General features: G+C 34.1%; 1 protein-coding gene across 1 annotated transcript in view; it reads right to left on the bottom strand.

The window, feature by feature from the left end:
- The window catches only part of CCDC141 (coiled-coil domain containing 141), a 58,581-nt gene that overhangs the window by 13,483 nt on the left and 25,535 nt on the right, over positions 1-19,563 (bottom strand). Inside the window, exons 13-23 of the mRNA XM_042822548.1 lie at positions 18,820-19,011; positions 17,691-17,867; positions 14,828-15,007; positions 14,192-14,314; positions 12,161-12,349; positions 11,708-11,887; positions 11,198-11,347; positions 7,088-7,228; positions 4,864-5,052; positions 3,087-3,270; positions 1,627-1,736 (exon numbers count right to left, since the gene is read on the bottom strand). Of these exons, the coding sequence (XP_042678482.1) occupies positions 1,627-1,736; positions 3,087-3,270; positions 4,864-5,052; positions 7,088-7,228; positions 11,198-11,347; positions 11,708-11,887; positions 12,161-12,349; positions 14,192-14,314; positions 14,828-15,007; positions 17,691-17,867; positions 18,820-19,011 (1,815 nt within the window). The remainder of the gene's footprint in view (positions 1-1,626; positions 1,737-3,086; positions 3,271-4,863; positions 5,053-7,087; positions 7,229-11,197; positions 11,348-11,707; positions 11,888-12,160; positions 12,350-14,191; positions 14,315-14,827; positions 15,008-17,690; positions 17,868-18,819; positions 19,012-19,563) is intronic.

Genomic DNA, 19,563 nt, shown 5'->3' with positions numbered 1-19,563 from the left:
TTCATTCCTGAGTGAAAAAAGGCAACATATTTCAAAGCTAAGGGCTTTGTTTCAGAGGAAGGGCAAGTATAAGGCACCCTAAGGCTGCAGAAATCAAGTGCTTCACCAAGAATCTGAGGAATACTAATCAATTTGTACAGGGCATAAAGAACGAAAAATGAAGGATACACAGTATGACATTTTCCTTTCAATTGTTGCTGTTTAAAAAATGACAGGAAATTGAATTCCCATTCATGGCATTCCATACTCTTGGTGCCTATTTGTTTGGCTAATTTGCTACATTATTTCTGTCTCATAAGATTCATACATAACTACTGACTGCAAATGTACAATCAAAATATTAGTCTTAAAATCTTAGACTATGCATTTATAATAAAAAGGAACATCTGTCATTTGAAGAAAATTGCAGAATTACTCTGTTGCAGAAAATTTCCTTGTCATAATACTCAGTTTGAGTATTAAGTCCTTTTTTTCTTTTAATAATATCTAAGATGAATGAAAGATTAATGAATAATGAATGATGAATGAATGATTAATGAATAAATACTTTGTGTGTGCGAGGGGGGAGAAGAATGTTCTCCAAATAACTATCTTTAATAGATAACTTCATAATTAGCAAAATTAGTCAAAGTGTTATTTTGAACTAGCAAAAAAAGATTAAAAGATAAAGCCCTGTCATGGCAGAATCTGGAGCTATTGATGTACACCTTACTATTTAGATACATGTGAACTGAGAGAAGAATCTTGAAAAAATAGTTACACACACTGAAATTTCTTCACGCTAGCAGTGAAAAGCAAAGCTTTCTTTTTATTTACTTAAAGACTTTTGGAACTCACTTGTGTCTAGAGGCAATAAGAGATGCCAAGATACATTAATGGATAATCTGAGTGTTAAGCATTTTCTATACTACAGGAAATAATGGAAAAATTGCAACAGCACAAAGTGAAACAGCATTCAACAACAACAGGATATTTGAGCATCTTATGTATTCCAGCTTCACAGAATTATTCCATCAGGTATCACTGCACATGGTTTGATGCATTACTTTGAGAGTGAGGCAGGATGGAGTAAACTGTGTCTATATTTCAGAAATTTATCCCTCCATCACCTACTTGCTGTAACTAATCAGCTGTGCTTAAAGAAGCTCACAGGAATACAAAACTAAGATATTTGTTGTCATCCTTAACATTTATAAGCCAGGCTTTTCTAACTAAAATGACTTTGGTTTTAACACAATTTTTGTTTTGGTGTGATTTTTCCTGTTATGAAATAAGTTAGGTTGTTTGGCATCTTTAAATTTGGCACTTATCTGTATTTCAGAGCTGAGAAAAGCATGACATTCTTCCCTAAAAGTTACGTGAAAGCTATAACAAAAAGATGTCCGAAAGAAAAACAAACAAATAAAATCAACAACAAAAACAGGGTGAATAACTAGTGCACAAAGAAGTGGCATTTCACTGTTCTGTTATGACTGCTGTTCTTGGACAAACAAACCAAGGAATATTTCAATACAGAAGATCATCAGTGGCATAATAAGTACTGTACCAGTAGTTCAGACACTAAACCTGATATATTCATGCAGATACTACATATTCCCAAGGCAAAAAAAAAAAAAAAAAAAATACCTGAATCTCCCTAAATTCTCTCAGCGATCTACACAACTCATCAACAGAATTAAGGATTTCTTTGTACTTTGATACAGCTTTTTCAACATACTTATTTCCTTCTTCAAAACCTGAAATGGGAAAACAAAGCTTCTTTCAATGAAAAGTAAACAGAGAAAAATACAAGCCTCCCCCCCCCCCCATAAAATAACAAGCCATAATACCTCAGAGAAACATATAACAATGAATGTACTTCATAACCTTCATATAGTAAGTATATTTTAAATCTGTTTTATTTTGCTGAAGAAGCTCTGTAGTATAGAGAAATGCAGTTTCCTACCTATTACTAGTTTTCTTGACATCCTGTTTCATAGTATCTGCAAGTGTTCTACTGGGTTTCTCCTTGATGAAAATTACTACTATGTGGTCAGTGACACCGCTTGAAAAAGTGCTGGCCTCAAACTGTTTCCTGAACTACCAGACTGATTATATAGCTAGAAGACATTTGAATCCCTATTATAAGATATAAAAAAAAAAAAAAAAAACAAAGGTGGGGTGGAAAAGTTTTTTTCCCAAACTAAGTAAATAACAAAAAAAAAGCACAAAGTAGCTTCTTTCCCCCAACATTCCTAATAAGATAGTGAGGTCATTTTAAGAATCCATTCTGCCAACATATTCTCCAGAGATAAGAATGTTTAAAATGTTTAGAGGGTTAAAAATTAAGACAAAAAAGATCGGTTTGCTAATTAGTCTTCCCAACACCAAGTCAGAGAAATTTGAAAGCACAGTTTGTTGAAATTTTATCAGATTTGTTATTTGACTTTATAAGCTGCACATTATCCTTCTACATTTGGATAGACACTTTATCTTTGAATAAAGTAACTTCAACAGGTACAGAAGCTGTGAGCTGGAGAAAAAAGAAAAACATTAAGTTGGCTGACCTGCGTTCTTTTCAGTCAACAAATTAATGTTCTCAATTGATACAACTGCATATACAATTTTTACATAGTGCCCTTTTTTTGGAAATACATAAAAATTAGCAATCAAATACCACTAGCTAGTCACAACAATAAAAATTCATCCATCATTAATGCATAACTCTTTAACATATTGTGATTCTGTGATACGTTGACTTCAAAGATTTAGTCTGCTACAAGTAATCATGAGCCATGAAGTCTTAATTCCAAACTCAAATATTATTCATGTTCATATTACAGGGTGAGCACAGTCTGCATACTGCATAGGGAAAACCAGGTAATATCAGGCTGCTGAGTACTTTTGTATTTTTATTTTTTTATTACTTTCCCTGAAATCCTTCACATTTTCAAGTCTATACTCTATAACTTTTGTTGCTTTTAACTTTGTGAAAAGTTTTATTCTTAAGTCAACAAATCTAGAAATCTGCTTCCTTCTGTCCTAAACAACTGTAAGTGATGTTCCTGAGGTTTTTTTTCCCCCAATGTTACTAGATAGATCCTTACCATATAACTGTTCAGCCAGATCTATAATCTGCTGAAACTTCTCTTCTTGTTGAGGCACTGTAGACTCAATAAACTTATTGAATTGCTTGTAGAGGGTCTCCACTGCTTCTCTGGTTTTGCATTCAGCGGAATACTTGCCAACTCTAATGACTGTTGCACTAACATCTTCAAAGCAAAATTGACACTGAAGTAGATTGAAAAGGATAAACACTATCAGAATGAATATCAGCATTTCAAGCTTTTACAAAATAGATTAAGCTATTCTTATAATTTCAGTAACCAGTGGCATAGATTTTGCCTTAAATATTGTGAACACAGCTTAACTTCAAAAACATTTTTCATTATGAATGTTGTTGCAAATATTGAAAGCTGTTCCATTTTCTTTAAACACTAGATTCATAAGTTAAAGTTTCTGCAAACATCTTTTAACTCCAAGTTCTTTCTATTTTATATATTAGCTGTCTAACTTTGCAGACTTTGTATCATGGCCTAAGCAAGGTTGCTTAGATTTAGTTCACTGGCAAAACAGTCATTAAAGATTATGAGAATCTTTTGACAAATGAGAATGGGCTTTAGAATGTACCCTTAATAAGTATTTTTGGTTAATAATACTGAAGAGATCACTTAATCTCTTACTTACTCAACATCTCTATTACATCATCACAGGAAGTAGCTAATAATTGACTTAATTTTAATTGACATTAAAGTCAGCATTTAAGATTATACCAACACTCTGAAATTTTTGAATAAGTTCTACTTCACACTGAGTAAGAAGACATCTTAAAGACTATCTCTAGAAAATAATCTCTTTTTCCCAAAGTATAAAGCTGGATGTGGGTGTTAATGTAAATCCACAACATAAATTGGATTGCTAACTTACATGAAATGACACATTTATCTGATCAGTAAACAATGAAAACACATTTTAAAACAAACTTCACTATTACTATCCATTACTATCATTAAAGGAATTTATTCATCATGCATTTAGATGAACTTGGAGATCAGTATTATTTCTAAAGATAAACAGTGATGACAGGAATGTGCTTGACACACAGATGCACCAACACAGTACAGCAAGAAGGAAAGTATTGCTACAAACTATTGCTAAAAACTATACGGCAATTCAAAAAATAAAAGGCAGTCTTCAGGTGTATTAAAACCAAGTTAGAGAATTCTGCAAAGCAGACTGCTCTCTGGGAAAAAAAATACTTAATTTACCAATTAAGTATATTAAAGATGTACGGATATAATAACATATATAGAATGTATATTATTATACATAATATGCATAAAATATTTTGCTGCTAAGGTATCAAACATTTTACATTTCAATTCCAGAACTGCACACTTTATAGGCAACTCTTTCCAACAGCTAACAAATTGATTATCATGATGACTTCGCTCTTGTGATTTGACAGCTGTTAAAGAATGCCTTGTGGCTCTGTGTTGCACCAGAATACTTACAGAAAATGAGCCCAAAAATAAAGTACGATTACAGATGTACTGAATCACCATGAAAGTCACATGGCAGTGGAGGACTCAGTCTTAAGAATAGCAGCACAAGAATACAGTCAAATTCCATGTTCAGCCAAACCCCCCCTCCCCCCCCCCCCACACACACCCCTCTACAAGGTTACAGAAAAAAAGCAAAAGCAAATCCATATTTCCATCAATCTACTATATTTGGAAGTCATATATTTTATTTCCTGTTAGAAACACTCATCATCTATACCCCAATCCTGAGTCACAATTACAGCCATAGGCTTACTAGTACCTCTTCCATCATGAGTTGCAGACGCTCCGTGAGGCCCAGATTTTGCTTATAATCCTCCACAACTCTGCCAAAATCATTTAGCTGTTTTTGTAACTCACTGATTGACACCAACATGACTCTAACATTGTGTTCATTTGTTGCAGCGTCTACTAATTTCTTCTCTAAATTATCTATCTTCTTTTTAAGAATCTGTTTAAAAGATGTACCAATACCACAAGTAAGTATTTCCAGTTCTGAAACAGTAAGTTAAAAATATGTAAAATGCACAAATCTACTTTCACTTCTGGGTTTTAAAATAAGTAGTATAAGATGCATTTCCAAATGCAAGACAAGCTGAAGGGCCTCTATACTACTGACTGAAATAAACATATTGCTAAATATTGAATTAAATTTTCAACATATAAACAAAGATCCGTATGATTTAAACATTGGATCTTGAATAATGTTCACAAAATCTGCATATGAAAAACAAATATTACTAAGCCTTTAGTCTCTTAATTTGGTAGAATACAAGTCAATTTAAACATAGTCATTTATGCCCTACAATATGTAATATTGCATAAGAATCTGATATAAACAACATTGGTGATAATCTAACATAACCCCAAAGACCCAAAGGAAAACATGTTCATACTAGTACTTAGTGATATCTGGCATAAACGTAATGAGTAGGTTCTAGGATCACATGGTTTGTGTCTACACATACACATTTATATATTTTACATCCTCGTTTTTCCAGTTGATCAAGACCTCACTGGGACGACAGTTATAAAAATGATGTAAAAAAGACAGGTGCTTGATTTTATCTTGGAATATGAGAGGCTGGTTTGAAATAAAAAGTATTTAATGAACTGTCCACATACATACCATTTCCCTAAATAGCTACATGAACACTCCACAGTTTCATGAAAGGATGTTGTAGCAAGGTGTGTGTCAGTCTCTTTTGTCAGGTGAAAAGTAATAGAATGTAAGGAAACAGCCTGAAGTTGTAGCAGGGGCGGTTTAGATTAGATATCATGAAGAGTTTCTTCACAGAAAGAGTGGCTAGGCACCAGAAAAAGTTGCCTGACCAGAAGAGAAGTATCAGAACTGCCAACTTGGGAGATACTTAAGAGACATGTGAGTTTGATGCTTCAGGGACATGGCTAAGTAGTAGACGTGTAGTGCTATGCAATGACTGGACTTGCTGATCTTATGGGTCTTTTCCTTCCTAAATGATTCTGTGATTCTCAAAATATGCACTGGTATGATGAGTGTTGTCAGCTGATCATGGGAGATAATTATTGTTCTCTACTCAGAACTGGTGAGGCTGCATACATTGGAGTGCTGCGTCCAGTTCTTGCTCTCCAGTACAAGAAAGACCTGAACATATCGAAGCACATTCAGCAACAGGCTAGAAAGATGATTGAGGGACTGAGTATGCAATATCCAGTATTCAGCTGGTCTTTGTATAGTTGAATGTCCAGTTGAGTAGTGGACGTTACACAGAGAAACCTGTTATTGTAGATCCTTCTCTAAGCAAGAAGACTGGACTAGATAGCCTGCAGAGAGTCCCTTCCAACCTCACTGATTAAGTGATCTAAATAATCAAGGAGAAAAGTTGTAGAAAGAATAAGACAAGAAATAGTGAGAGCAGAATCACAGAAGCTACTGAAAATTTTGAGAAAAACTGTGAAAAGAAAACTTGCAGGGCAAGTGAACTGAAAAGCATTTTCTCTGGCTAAAAAAAGGGCAATTTGGTTTCTAAAAAGGTCACTGGAAGATTTGGAAGAAGAATTTCTGGTGACTGCAAAGAATAGGTGGGGCCAGAAGAGTTTAAGGTTCCAATAAGCAACTCTAGGCAATGGGAACAGAAAAGGGCTCTGAAGGCCAGAATATTGAAATGAGAAAGGAAAGCAGCTGGATGTAAAAGGAAATACACATATTGATTGTTCATGAATTTGATGGGATATTGGTTTTAGTTAATTATTTATTTGTATTAAGGAGAGGGAAGAGGAAATAATAAATGGTTAAATAATGAAATGAAGGATAAAGAGTGAACAATAGGAAGTCTAGAATTGGGGTGATAATGAAGGGAGCAGAACAATTAAAAATATCTGTGATTGAGACAAGGAAATGATATCAAGGGGAACATAAAAGATTTTGCATTCCCTCTGATTCCTTGGCATAGGCTACAGCAATTCAAACAATCAAATATTTATAACACTAAAGTTTCTAATATTACCTGTATTTTCTCAGCATATGTATCAACTTGCTGAATCTGTATTTTAAGTGCTTTCAAATTTCGAGCTTTTTCAGTTTTCTTAATATAGTTAAACTTCAAATTGTTGAATTTCTTTTTGAGGTCCTTAAATGATTCTCTAAGCTGAAAAAGAGCAATCATATTTGTCAATAAAAGAAAAAATGCTCTTCTGCTTAACTTGCTTTATTCCCCCCCACAGGCTATCCACAGTTTGAACAATGAATATTTAATACAGAAATTATTAACACTGTGTCATCTCATAAGACATCTTATATCCTCAGAATTTTTTTTCAGGTGGGGAAAACACAATCTTTTTATGTCAGAATTTATTCATTCTGGGTATTGAGTATTGTTTCCAGAATGGCTGAGGCAAAAAGCTTAAGACTGAGATTTGTGCTCAGACAACCTAGTCCTGGAGCATTCGCTTCAACTACAATGAGATTACTTTCAGGTTCTGTAGTCCCTTTGGTAGCCAGTTTAGCCACATGTAGTTTCCAGAAGAAAAAAATATATATATTGGTATTTACTTACAATGCCTTTATCCTACAATATTTCAATTTTTTTTTTTTTCAAATAGAAAAGAATTTTTATAATAGAAAACAATGTTATTGTTATACTGGAAATTGATTAATAGAGAAAAAAGTTGATTCTATATTTATCTATATCTATCATTCAGTGATTCTATAATCCTTGCATACAGCAGAAAATAGTATTGGAAAATAAAATGGATGGAAACAATATTTAGTATTAGCAGAAGCTCCGCTTCTCAGGGGATTAAACAGGTGTTCAGTTCTATATACTGTGGTAGTTTAAACATCCCAGTCTGATTACTCACAGCATATGAATTCAGTTCTTTGCAAGGTCAGGATGTAGACTATATATGAGCACCTGAATTTCAGTAACTATTCTATTTCCTCTTTCTTTTTTTCCTCTCTAACTCCAATTATTTATTTGCTTCAATGTCATTTTACAGGTGTGTCCTTAATAAACCGTATTTCATTCTTTGCAGTAGTGGCATTCTATAAAGAGGCGTATCAAAGTATCATAAAGTATCTTCAAAGTACTGTGAATTTAAGTGTAAAATGGTATGTTTTCCCTCAAAGTTACACAATTTTCTTTTCATTTACAACTGCAAAATATATTGCAGTTAGTTTTGAATGCCTTTAAACAGTAGGAAGAGCCAGGCAAGTGGAAAAAAAAATAAATCTGCTACAGTAAGCTGCTAATACCTCAGAAGAGGTATTTTAACTTTTGAATTCCAAAATAAATACAAATCCTTCAAAAGTGTTCACAAAAATTGAAAAGGAAGAAAAAACTTGAAAGCTTTTTGTGAATTTCACACCTTTTGGAAGCTGACAATCTTTTGTGTTTAGAACATAGAATAAATTCTAAAAAATTACACTTATCTAAAGGAAATGATATCAAAGAAATATGTCCATTGTAACAACTCAGGTTCTGCCAGCTGCACATACATGAAAAATAATTACACTTGATAAATTTAACAGCTTCAGGTGAACACCCACAATTTAATAATTAAAATATTTGAAACTTTTTTGTTTAAATTAGAGTCATACTGTCTCCCTGAGTACTACCCCTAAGAACCCAAGGAGTACTGAATGCTCATTCTGCTGCTACTGACACTGGAAAAGCTAGCAATTTACCCTTATTATTACGCATTAATGTTAATCCACCAAGAAATATCTTTTTCATTTTCATTTCATCTAGGGGGACTCTATTACATTACCTCAGCACTGAACAGTCTGATGGTATGCATTCAGTATAAATAAAAGCGAAGCCAGTTCTATCACTTACACTGTGAACTCCAATCAGTTTAAGCTCTTTATCCCACCTAAGGATACTGAATAATAAAACCTATCTGTCAGCACAGTTAATAAAACCACCTCTGTAGAATAATATTTTGTATTCAAAACAAAGCCTTATTTGCTAATTTTGAGGAAAACAAGAGATGAGTAAGAGTTCTCTTCAGTTTATTTCGGTGGCTTATTGCAGATACATCAGCTAGTGATCTGTAAGGACAGAGGCTCTCCTCAAAGCATGCGAAATAAGATCGCCTTGTTTCAGATATGATGGCTCATGTGTCAAAGGTCTGCAGCTGCTGCCACTCTTCTCTTTTAGCCTCAGTGGAAAACCAGATTCAGCTCAGACTTGCATGTTATCCTCGGAGCACATGTACACAACTTTTGCTCATATCAGCAACTTTACCAGGGTACAGTATATGGCTCAATCGTTAGAAAACTGAAATTGAAACGTATCTCCATTTTCTAGTATTTCCTGCAAAATACAATGAGAATTAAAGTATCTATGCACACTAATACGCTCTAATGACTTCAGCCAAGTTTAATGGAACTTTGACTTCTCCATTGTGTCATAGTCATTTATCAGGCAGCTGTTCCTAACTATAGTTGGGCTGTCATGAACAGAGAATGATGGTGGAGAGGGTTTTAGATGTCAGTCACTAAGATTTATCACATAACTATGATACACATGAAAAAAGCAGTTTATAAACAACTGCTTTAAACACGTTTTTGTTAACAGTACAATTCCACTATAGTGCTTTGATTTCTAGTCTCTCTAGGAGGCACTTCAACATTATTATCCACTTAACAGAATTAACTACAAGTAAGAATTACGTTACGAAATAACAGTTCCTACTGATTTGTAAACTAAGGTAGCTCATCACCATTAAAGTGCTGTAAATTCACGTTTTTCATAAGGAATCAGAAAAGAATTGATCTGATTGGGAGAGCAGAGAACCTACTTTAGGATCTGTTATTCTTTCACTGCAGTTTTTGTGGAAGAACACAAATGTTACTGATAAAAAGTCTTCTGCAGTGCAAGGGTTATCATGTGTACGTAACCCTGCTACTTTTAACCTCACGTATAGTTTCAGCATAGCATTAAAGCTAAATGAGGTTTGATTTAGCTCTGTCACAAATGATTGCAGCATAATGCAGTGGTGTTTTGGCTCTCCGTTAGTAGATAGGGAAGAAATTATCAGAAGTCTGCCAGATATTAGCAATATTCAAATTAATCTCCAATGTTAAAATTAACAGACTACGAAATAGTAAGTGAATGCTCATAACTTGAGGATTACGGAACTAGTTCTTAATTCTTCATTTAAAAAATGAACAAAAATAAAGATGAATTAAAGCATATACACCTACATTATCCTAGTTTTGCTGAGGAAATTTCTTTTATATTAACTTCTAATAGAAATGGGATATAGTTTAAAAAGTATTCTCCCTGAATACGGCCAGCCTTACAGGCAAGATATTGAGCAAATACTTCCCTTTTCTTCAGCAATCTTGGGGAGTTTTCATCAAGAAAATGAGAATATTTTAATTCAAACTTCAAACATTCTGAACATGAAATGCTAATGTCATCAGTGCTTCATTTAAGCAGCTCAGTCTGGGAAAATTCATTCTGAGGAATGCGTCCCAAATTTTTCGTGAGATATGGCTTTACATTTTATCTGCTAAATAGCAAGTGAACTTATAATTGGCCTGCTATGATGCTACATTAATAGTCACATTAACTTTTCCTAACCTAAATCCTGTAATACTACATTCCACTATCTTATGTCAAGGAATACTTTTTCCTTTAACAATTTTTCTAAGTATTAGACCTTAGGTTACTGACAAAATATCAGGAACTGAAGTATTCTGAATTTCTCCTCAAAAAAAAGCTATTACTGACACAAGAAACAGCCTTATAATCACAATTTCCGTAAATTCTACTTTTGTTTCAAACTTCAGCTTCATTTAAAAAAAGGACATCTGGAGACCCACACATTTCAGGTAAAACTGACAAAGACGAAAATCAAAGAAAATCTAGCTGCTCTATTTCCAGTGCTCTCAGTACAGTAAAAGAACTTCATTGTCAGCCCAAAACCTTTTTATAATCCTCAGCTGCAGAGTTACAGACCATAGGCTATCATTGCTACTATCAAAGGTTGCTTACAAGATGAAAATTAACTTTTCTCTATGTACACAATGGATCTAGGAGAAAGGCAAACAGCAATGTGTATTGCTGAACACAACAGCCCTTTTAACAGGTATTTTTTTCATTTACCTCATTAATCTCCTCTTGACTGATATAGTATTGGAAGTGCTGTGATAGTTCTTCCTCATACTTATCTGCTTTGGAGCTCCAGTTAATGCTGTCACACTCAAGTCGAGCAAGTTCTTGTTTAAGATTCTTCACAGAAACATTCAAGCAATTCTAAACAGGGAATATACAAAAAGAAGTATGAAAATCAGGGCAATACTGATTCCATCAGTCTAAAATGCAAATTGCAAAACCAACTGATTGTTAGAGTAAGCAATGAAGAATATATTTCATAATTCCTGGATGCTTTGTTTCATTTGATGGCTGTGTATCTGCAAATTCTAAAAGCAGAAATAAAAAAACACTTAACTATTATAGAATCTTTGTTTTTCTTCCCTTTAAAAGGATTCTCAAAGTTATGTATTTATTTCATTCACTGTATTAATACATATTTTGTACATCTAGATGTCAAAGTTAGCTCTATAGTCTTATATATTTAACATTGGTTTCATAGGTCAGTGTAATTCTACTCACAGGCTTCTGCACTGCAGACAAGATATCCACTCCCTGGTCAATAGCCAGCTTATAAAGCTGTCTGATATGCATATGTTTCTTTTGAGCATTCAAAAGGTAAGCTTTGGCATGGTGCACATCTTCAGGGACCACAGCAATTTCCGGAAAATCCAGTTCTCCTGATTTTGATAGACATTCCAGCTGGAATATATTAAACTAAAAATCAGTGTGTATTTTAAATGTGAATGGAAGCTTACCATTACATCCTTACCCATAATGTGCAATTAAATTTGGGTTTCAATCTTAATTTTAAGCACTCAAAGTTTCACAGTTTCAGATCTTAAGTTTTATTCTGATCACCAGATATGTTAATGCTGTTCATTTGAAGAAAAAAGGAAAGATTACAGGCAGCAAAATTAAAAAAAAAAAAGATTAGCAGCAAAAGGAAAACATGCATTAGAGGATTTTACTCACTTCTTTCTTAACATGATGGAATTTAAGCGTCTTGTTGAAAATCTCATCATACTCTGTCATTGTGCTCTTCACCATTTGATGAAGGTGAATAAGCTCACTTATTCTTTCAGAATTCTCCTTCACAGGAAATCCTTTCTGACTTGGCAACTCTAATAATTTCATCATGTACTCCAGCTCAGCATTCATTTGCTAACAAAAAAGAAGTAGAAAGTCCACAAATATATTTGCAAGATTTCCCTTACATCTGAAATATAACAACCTCTGAATGGTAAATTATCGTAGGAAAAACTGCATTAAAGAAAATCAAGTTCCCTACATTTGTTAGCTGGACCAACTGACTGCTATGTTGTCACATGCAGGACAAAATGTTTTGCGATATGTAAGACTACAGTAGTTCTAAGTCTCATACAAAAAAGCTGATATACTTTATTTTTTTCAGCAGAATCCAGCAGAAAGAGAGCTCAACTCTCACAAATGAGAGAGGAACTGTCAAGCCAGCAAAAAGAGCTTCTAAGCCAGTTGCAACCTCTTTGTTTCTGCAGCTGTAGACCAAAGAGCACACCTACAGAGCTGTACTGCATGCAGACATCACCTCTCTCTACAAAACAGCACAGCTTACTAGTTGACTTGCAGGACTGTGAGGACTGTGAAACATGCATCACATGATGATGATGAATTTGGCATTTTTATTAAATTTTTAGTAAATGAGCATCTTCAGTTACATTATTGTTAAGGAACCTAAATAAATGCTCTGTGTTCCACAACACAAAAATCCCCCCCCCCCGCCCATGAGCCCAGCTGAAAGAATTTTCAAAGATGCAAAGTAATATCAGACAACAAAAAACAAAAACCTTTGAAAATGCTTCCAAGAAGTTCATGTGCCCTGGAATACTCAGTGGCCATCAACATTTGTAATTTTACAAAAATATTTTCCATCAGAAAACTTTTTTTCTATGTTTCCATTGCCCAGTGAAAGACTGAAACATGAAAAAGGCCACAGCAGAAAAAACAGCAATACTTCTCATACCTGAAGTCATGTAAAATTTTCGTCCTGTGTGGGGTCAGGAGTTGGGCTCAATAATCCTTGTTGGTCACTTCCAATTCAGGATATACTATGATTCTATGAAATGCCTCTTTAAAACATTCTATGGAATGCCTCTTTAAAACATTTAAAACAGTCCTCTCCCTCACCCTGCTGGCCGCCCCTCTTTTGATGCAGCCCAGGATACTGTTGGCCTTTTGAGCTGCAAGCATGCACTACTGGATCATGTCCAACTTTTTCATCCATTAGAATCCTCAAGTCCTTTGCAGGGCTGCTCTCAGTGAATTCTTCTCAATCTGCACACGTATTTGGGATTGCCCCAACCTAAGTGCTATATCTTGCACCTCATTAGGTTTTTGTATGTCTGCTTTTCAAGTTTGTCCAGTTCCCTCTCCATAACATCAATTCATTCTATCACATCAACTGCATTACTCAAGCTTAGTGTCATCAGCAAACTCATTGAGGGTGTGCTCAATCTCACTTTCTAGGTTATTGATAAAGATGTTGAAGAGCACTGGTCCCAAGACAGATCCCTGAAGGACACCACTTGTCACCAGCCTCCACTTGATGTTCAGATCTTGTTCAGACCACAACCCTGTGGCTGCAATCATCAAACCAATTTTTTTTTTCACCAAATAGTCCAGCTTTCAAAATCGTATCTTTCCAATTTAGAGACAAGGAGTATTGTAGTATGAGACCATGTCAAAGGCCTTGCACAAGTCCAGGTTGACAACAACATAATGCTGATATATCATTGGTATGATGATTCAAATGTAGCTAACATTATACAAAGCATTCTGGGGACAGTGAAGGTAAGATATTTTCTCCCTGACCTCATCAACACACAAAATCTCTCTTCCAGAAAGTTAATATAAAAGGTAATTAGTGTGGCTCCAAATTCTGTCTGAAAGCAAGGTTAGTACATGATCATTCCCTGCACCAGTAAGACCATTTGAACTACTATGCACTTCAGGAGCTCAGTTTCTCACCTGAAACTGTGGCTTCATTTGGTTAAGTTTTTGTTGTTCTAAGGCAAGACAAACATAACTTCCAAGATCAACTGTTGACGTAAGTGTGAGTGCCTCTTGAAGAAACTGTAGACCTTGCGTAGTCTAAAAGAAAATATTTTAGCGATATTTTAGCAATATCTCAGTATTTCTGTACAAAATAAAAAAGTTAGCCCAAATCTAAATTTGAAAGAACCATCCTCAATGCAGACATGCAAATGTTATCAGTAAATTTCATTAGAATAGATTATTAGTAGGAAAACCACTAGTTTTCACTAGTAGAAACTGAAATTACGAAGCCCTGTGACTAGAAGCTCTCAAATCTTTGTCCTTATGAACATTTATAGCTACTAAGCTCAAAGAAACTATTTTAGTAATTTAAGTTACAATAAGATGATGCTAAAAAAAAAACAATTGAAATGACAACTCATAGGGTTTGAAAAGGGACAAAGATCAAAATCATCATCATTCTCGATGACCACCTGGGTAGTAAAACAGATTATGGAGAATTATCTTACTATTTCTCTTCCTAAAATAATACCTCTAATAGTTGGTAGTCACAAACTATTAACAATCTAGAAATAATTGTCACAATTGCTTTCTTTGTATTTTATTTACCTTATTTAGTTGCTCTTCCAATATCCAGCACTGTTGCCTGACAGGTTTTCCTTGATTAATTTTAAAATTCCAGATTGCCCAAAGATCAGTCAGTTCTTTCATTTCTTTACTCAAATTGATAATGGTTTCTTCTATAACTTGTACAGATTTTTCTACTTTTAATATTAAGCCGTCACTTATCTGGTAAATAAATAAGAACACACGTTTTCCACCATTTGTATTAAAAATATACAATACAACCTCATAATATTAAAATATTAACAACATTTAATAAAAAGCAAATATTTTAGGATAATTCCTTTGAAAATTTTTGGTACCCTACATGCATTTAAACATACTACTCTCTTAGTAATAGACATAGCTGAATAGATTTCATATACTGAGGCTATAACTACTATTACTTTTTTAAATCCAGAACAAGTCAGTAATGATCTAATTATTGCCATCTAATAACAGTTCAAATGCTCATACAAAATTTGGAATTATTTTTGAACTGACAGAACTACCCAGAAACAGCCTTCTGGGGAATAGCAGCTGGATGATGAAAGGAACAAAGGACAGACCACCCTGTGCTGACAACTATAGCAGCACCAAAGCATGGGAGACTGTTCAGCATTTGAACATTGGCAGGTTTTCCTCTTTTTAACAGAGCTCAAAGACTGTAGCAAACCTGATAATGCTGTTGCTGCTTTTCTCATTTAAAGACCTTCTCTTTTAAGAAAAATTGAGTTCGTAAATTACTAGTTTGGTCTGTATCACTTCCAGGCTATAACTGTAACTATCTCTTTAGAGAGAACATCTGAAGATACACGTATACTTTAAGTAATTTCATAGAATAAAATCACAGAATCATTAAGGTTGGAAAAGACCTCTATAATAATCTAGTCCAACCATCAATCCATCATTACCATGCCTCTCAGTGTTACACCTGCCCTTTTCTTGAACACTTCCAGGAACAGTGACTCCACCACCTTCCTGGGCAGCCTGTTCCAACACTTCATCACTCTTCCTGAAAAGAAATTCTTCCTAATATCCAACCTGAACCTCCATTGATGCAACTTGAGGCCATTCCATCTAGTCTCATTGCTAGTTATGCAGGAGAGGTCAACCCTCACCTTGCCACAATTTCCTTTCAGGCAATTGTAGAAAGCAATAACATCTCTCCTGAGCCTCCTCATCTCCAGATTAAACAATCCCAGTTCCCTCAGCTGCTCTTCATGCAACTTCATTTTCAGACATATTCAGCTTACTGTTGCTCTGAATAGTTTATCCTTGCCTGGCTGTATTCAGATCTGACAGCACACACTTCAGCCCTCACTAGCTGCCTCAGTACCTTCCTTAAGCAATTTTTTCCACACCGTTTTCCCTTTCTCATCCTCTCAGCTCATTGTGACTGGTCCCTTACCTCTCTCATAAAAGCAGAATTAACAGCTGCTTATCCATGCTGTCTACATTAATTGAGACCACTACATTGAGACCACAGTTTACAAGGCATGGCATAGATGGTGAATCTCAAGCAATCATCTCATGAAGAGGTGCTAGAAAATTAGATTGAAATGCCTAGGCAATGCAGCTTATTTCAAGAAAAAACGTAAATAAATCAGGAATGATTATCTATGTATAAAGAAGAACTCCAGTATCCATTTTCTTAGAACCGCATACACTTACATAGGTGAAGAATGACTCTTACTGGAAGTAAAAAAACCAAATATCACACATCTGTTCTGCTTTCCAACATGAACAAAATTTATACATCCACATATTATGTTTAGTACATGTTCTGGCTCACTGGTTAATAGTCACCTCATTACCAAAGACAGAAGTCTTTATACTTATTATAATACCACTATCACACATATAAGACTTCAATATCTTACAAATTATACCTGCCTTTGTACCTTTAAAATCAGGTAATGGTGAAATCACAATGCATCAGTCACAGAACTGGGATTAAGCCCTAACAGAGGCGAACATCAAATATTCAGTGCAATTTAGCAAATTATACTAATTTATATAGAAAACAAGTGGCTAATTCCCTCCTGCTAGGGAAAAAAGGATACAGAAGTAATTATTGATGAAATCTTCCAGAATTCTTATGATTTCTGCTCGGTTTATACAAGCTTTCCTACACATCAGCTGGGATAGGATACACGTCAACCCATGAACTTGACTATTTGCAGCAGATTTTTTCATAGATGCATCTGCGTCCATAAGGATTTTGTTCTATGCAACTAATATCATCAACAAGCACATCACCAGTATATACCATGCATGGTATGATTTCAGTAAAATTTCAGCTTTTCAGAAGAAAACAGTGCCGCTAGCTATATATTCTATGCTGTCCTATGAAACATATTCTCTGCAGAACAAGAAATATTTTCACTTCAAACTTTGGGAGATTAGTTCTACCTCCAGTATTATTCCATCTATTTCATACATTGTTGTGTATTAATATGTTTGATCACCTTACAAGCATTTCAAGTTTTAACTTTCCCTCACTTTCATTTTGTAAACATTAACACTTCCAAATCAGTTTTTTTTACAACATCATTTTCTGAAAATACAGATAACTACATTTCTCAGAATGAGCATTTATTTATTTTATGAATTGGGAATGAGGAACTTTTTTAAAATTATTTTTTCCTAGATTTAACTGTAATTTCATAGAAGCATCTCAATCATTTCATTTTCTTCCTAACTTCTCCTCTTCCTTATACATGCACTGAAACAGAACAAATGCACTTTTGCTTTAGGCTCTTTTATGAAGGTTAGAAGAATCTATACATCTGTCATATTCACAGAATCCTATAATTTGAATTTATTCCATGAGAAAGGTGGTAACTCCATGACATAGAAATCTCACCATATTTACTAAATTAAGAAAAACGCGACCCAGATTTTCAGTGGAAAAAAACTTCTCTATAGATTCTTGCCACTTTGTATTAACTGACTCCATTGCATTTTTATTTTCAGCCCCCCTGCTTGTTTGCAGAGGCTCTGCTTGATAGAATTCCTTCAGATTTTGAATGTAGTCATTCACCTGTGAGAGATGGAAAATAAACATCTCTTTTTAAATCACAAATTCAGTTGCTATAGTCAGAAGGTATATAGACAATGAAGTTGAAGATAAAGTCAGGCTATATTGAGCTGTTTACAGATTTTAAAATCTTTCTCCCCAAGACCTATAATGATACTAAACAACATTCAAATTAAGTAATCTGTAAACCAATAGTTGAAAGCAGACAAATAATTTCTATCACAGATGTTTACATGTGTGTTATATACCAGCATAGTGAGCAATTACTTTCAAATATCGGTTTAATATCAAGTAAATTATATTAGCAATAACTAGTAGCAAGTGCGATCTAGTTATTGACTATTTAAACTCAAGGCATCGAATACTATTGCTATTTTTATCCAATGCATTCTACTCCATTGTCAATTTCTCCCTAAAGAAACAAGTGTTGCAGAATATTAAAACCAACATTACACCAAAATAAAAAGTGATGCTTAAGGCAATTAATAACACAGAATTACGTTATTGCATGGATTATACAGTCCCTTTTTAAATCCATACAAATTAGCACTTCAGAGGACACACAGATTGTTATAAATACCTATACCTACATATAAGATAAATATATTGACAAATATTTAAGATATGAAAATAATCAATCAATTTTTATTATGTATATAATGAGATACCAAAAGAGCACATGAGAAAAAGAAAAACTCAATTATAATAGTTCCTATGATGATGATTTAAATCACTAGAAAATCTGTACATTGGCTAATTATTACGGTGATTAAAGTTCAATGATCAGGGCCACCTTCCAGATGGTACAGATCTCCTCTAAAGCAGAAATAAGCTTACAAATACTTGGAGTGCTACTGTGGCACAGCACTTAAAGGATTTGTATTGTTTAAAATAAAGCAAATGCTTGATTAAAAGATTTTTCACCATTGAAACAGAATAAGTAGGAAGCCTATACCTCCAATGAAGACTTTAAAAAGGCCACATAAGTTGTTAGAATTTCTACTTTTGTACAAATATTTCTTTCAGCTTTTTTCAGTTCTTCATTCAAGAAATCAGTTTTGGTTTTAAAAGCTGCCACTTGCTCAGGTTCAAACTCTTTCATGTCTTTGATGATTCCCTCAGCTTCTCCCAGTTCACATGAAGTTTCCTTTCAAGATACAATTGTAGAACAAAATGTACAATGACTACAAAGCACTTGTCGATATTGATATCACATTGTTAATTTTCATTAGCATCACTATTTTTCTGTACAATTCAATTACTTTGTTGAAGAGCTCAATGTTCCCATTATGTGCTGAAATAAAATATTACAAGAAGGAAATGGTTTAACACTAAGAACTGTATGTCATTGAAGGTAGCCATTAAAATCAGAAAGGAACAGGAATCTCAGTATACAGATGAAGTTAGCCACTTCATAAAGCAAGAACAAAAACAAAGTGTTTCACAGAGAAACACAGCCAACCAGACCAATACATTACCATTTATAAACAGTATAGAATAATTTTCTGAACTGATTTCTGAGTTTAACTCCATCTTAGCAGCTTCTGTTTGATACCTATTTTTAAAAGTACTGTGTCCACTCTAGAGTGTAACTGGGTATTTGTGAGTCTACGGCTGTAGTAGTTTGCATTTATTTCTAAAAATATTTAATGTTAATAAATCTGAGTACTTTTTTTTTTTTTTTTTTTTTTTTTTTTTT

This window comes from Centrocercus urophasianus, unplaced genomic scaffold, assembly GCF_019232065.1.
Source record: "Centrocercus urophasianus isolate 14NV4802_14NV808 unplaced genomic scaffold, USGS_Curo_1.0 seq_20, whole genome shotgun sequence".
NCBI lineage: Eukaryota > Metazoa > Chordata > Aves > Galliformes > Phasianidae > Centrocercus > Centrocercus urophasianus.
The sequence above is the reverse complement of the archived record's forward strand: the minus strand, read 5'-3'. Positions and strand labels throughout refer to the sequence as shown.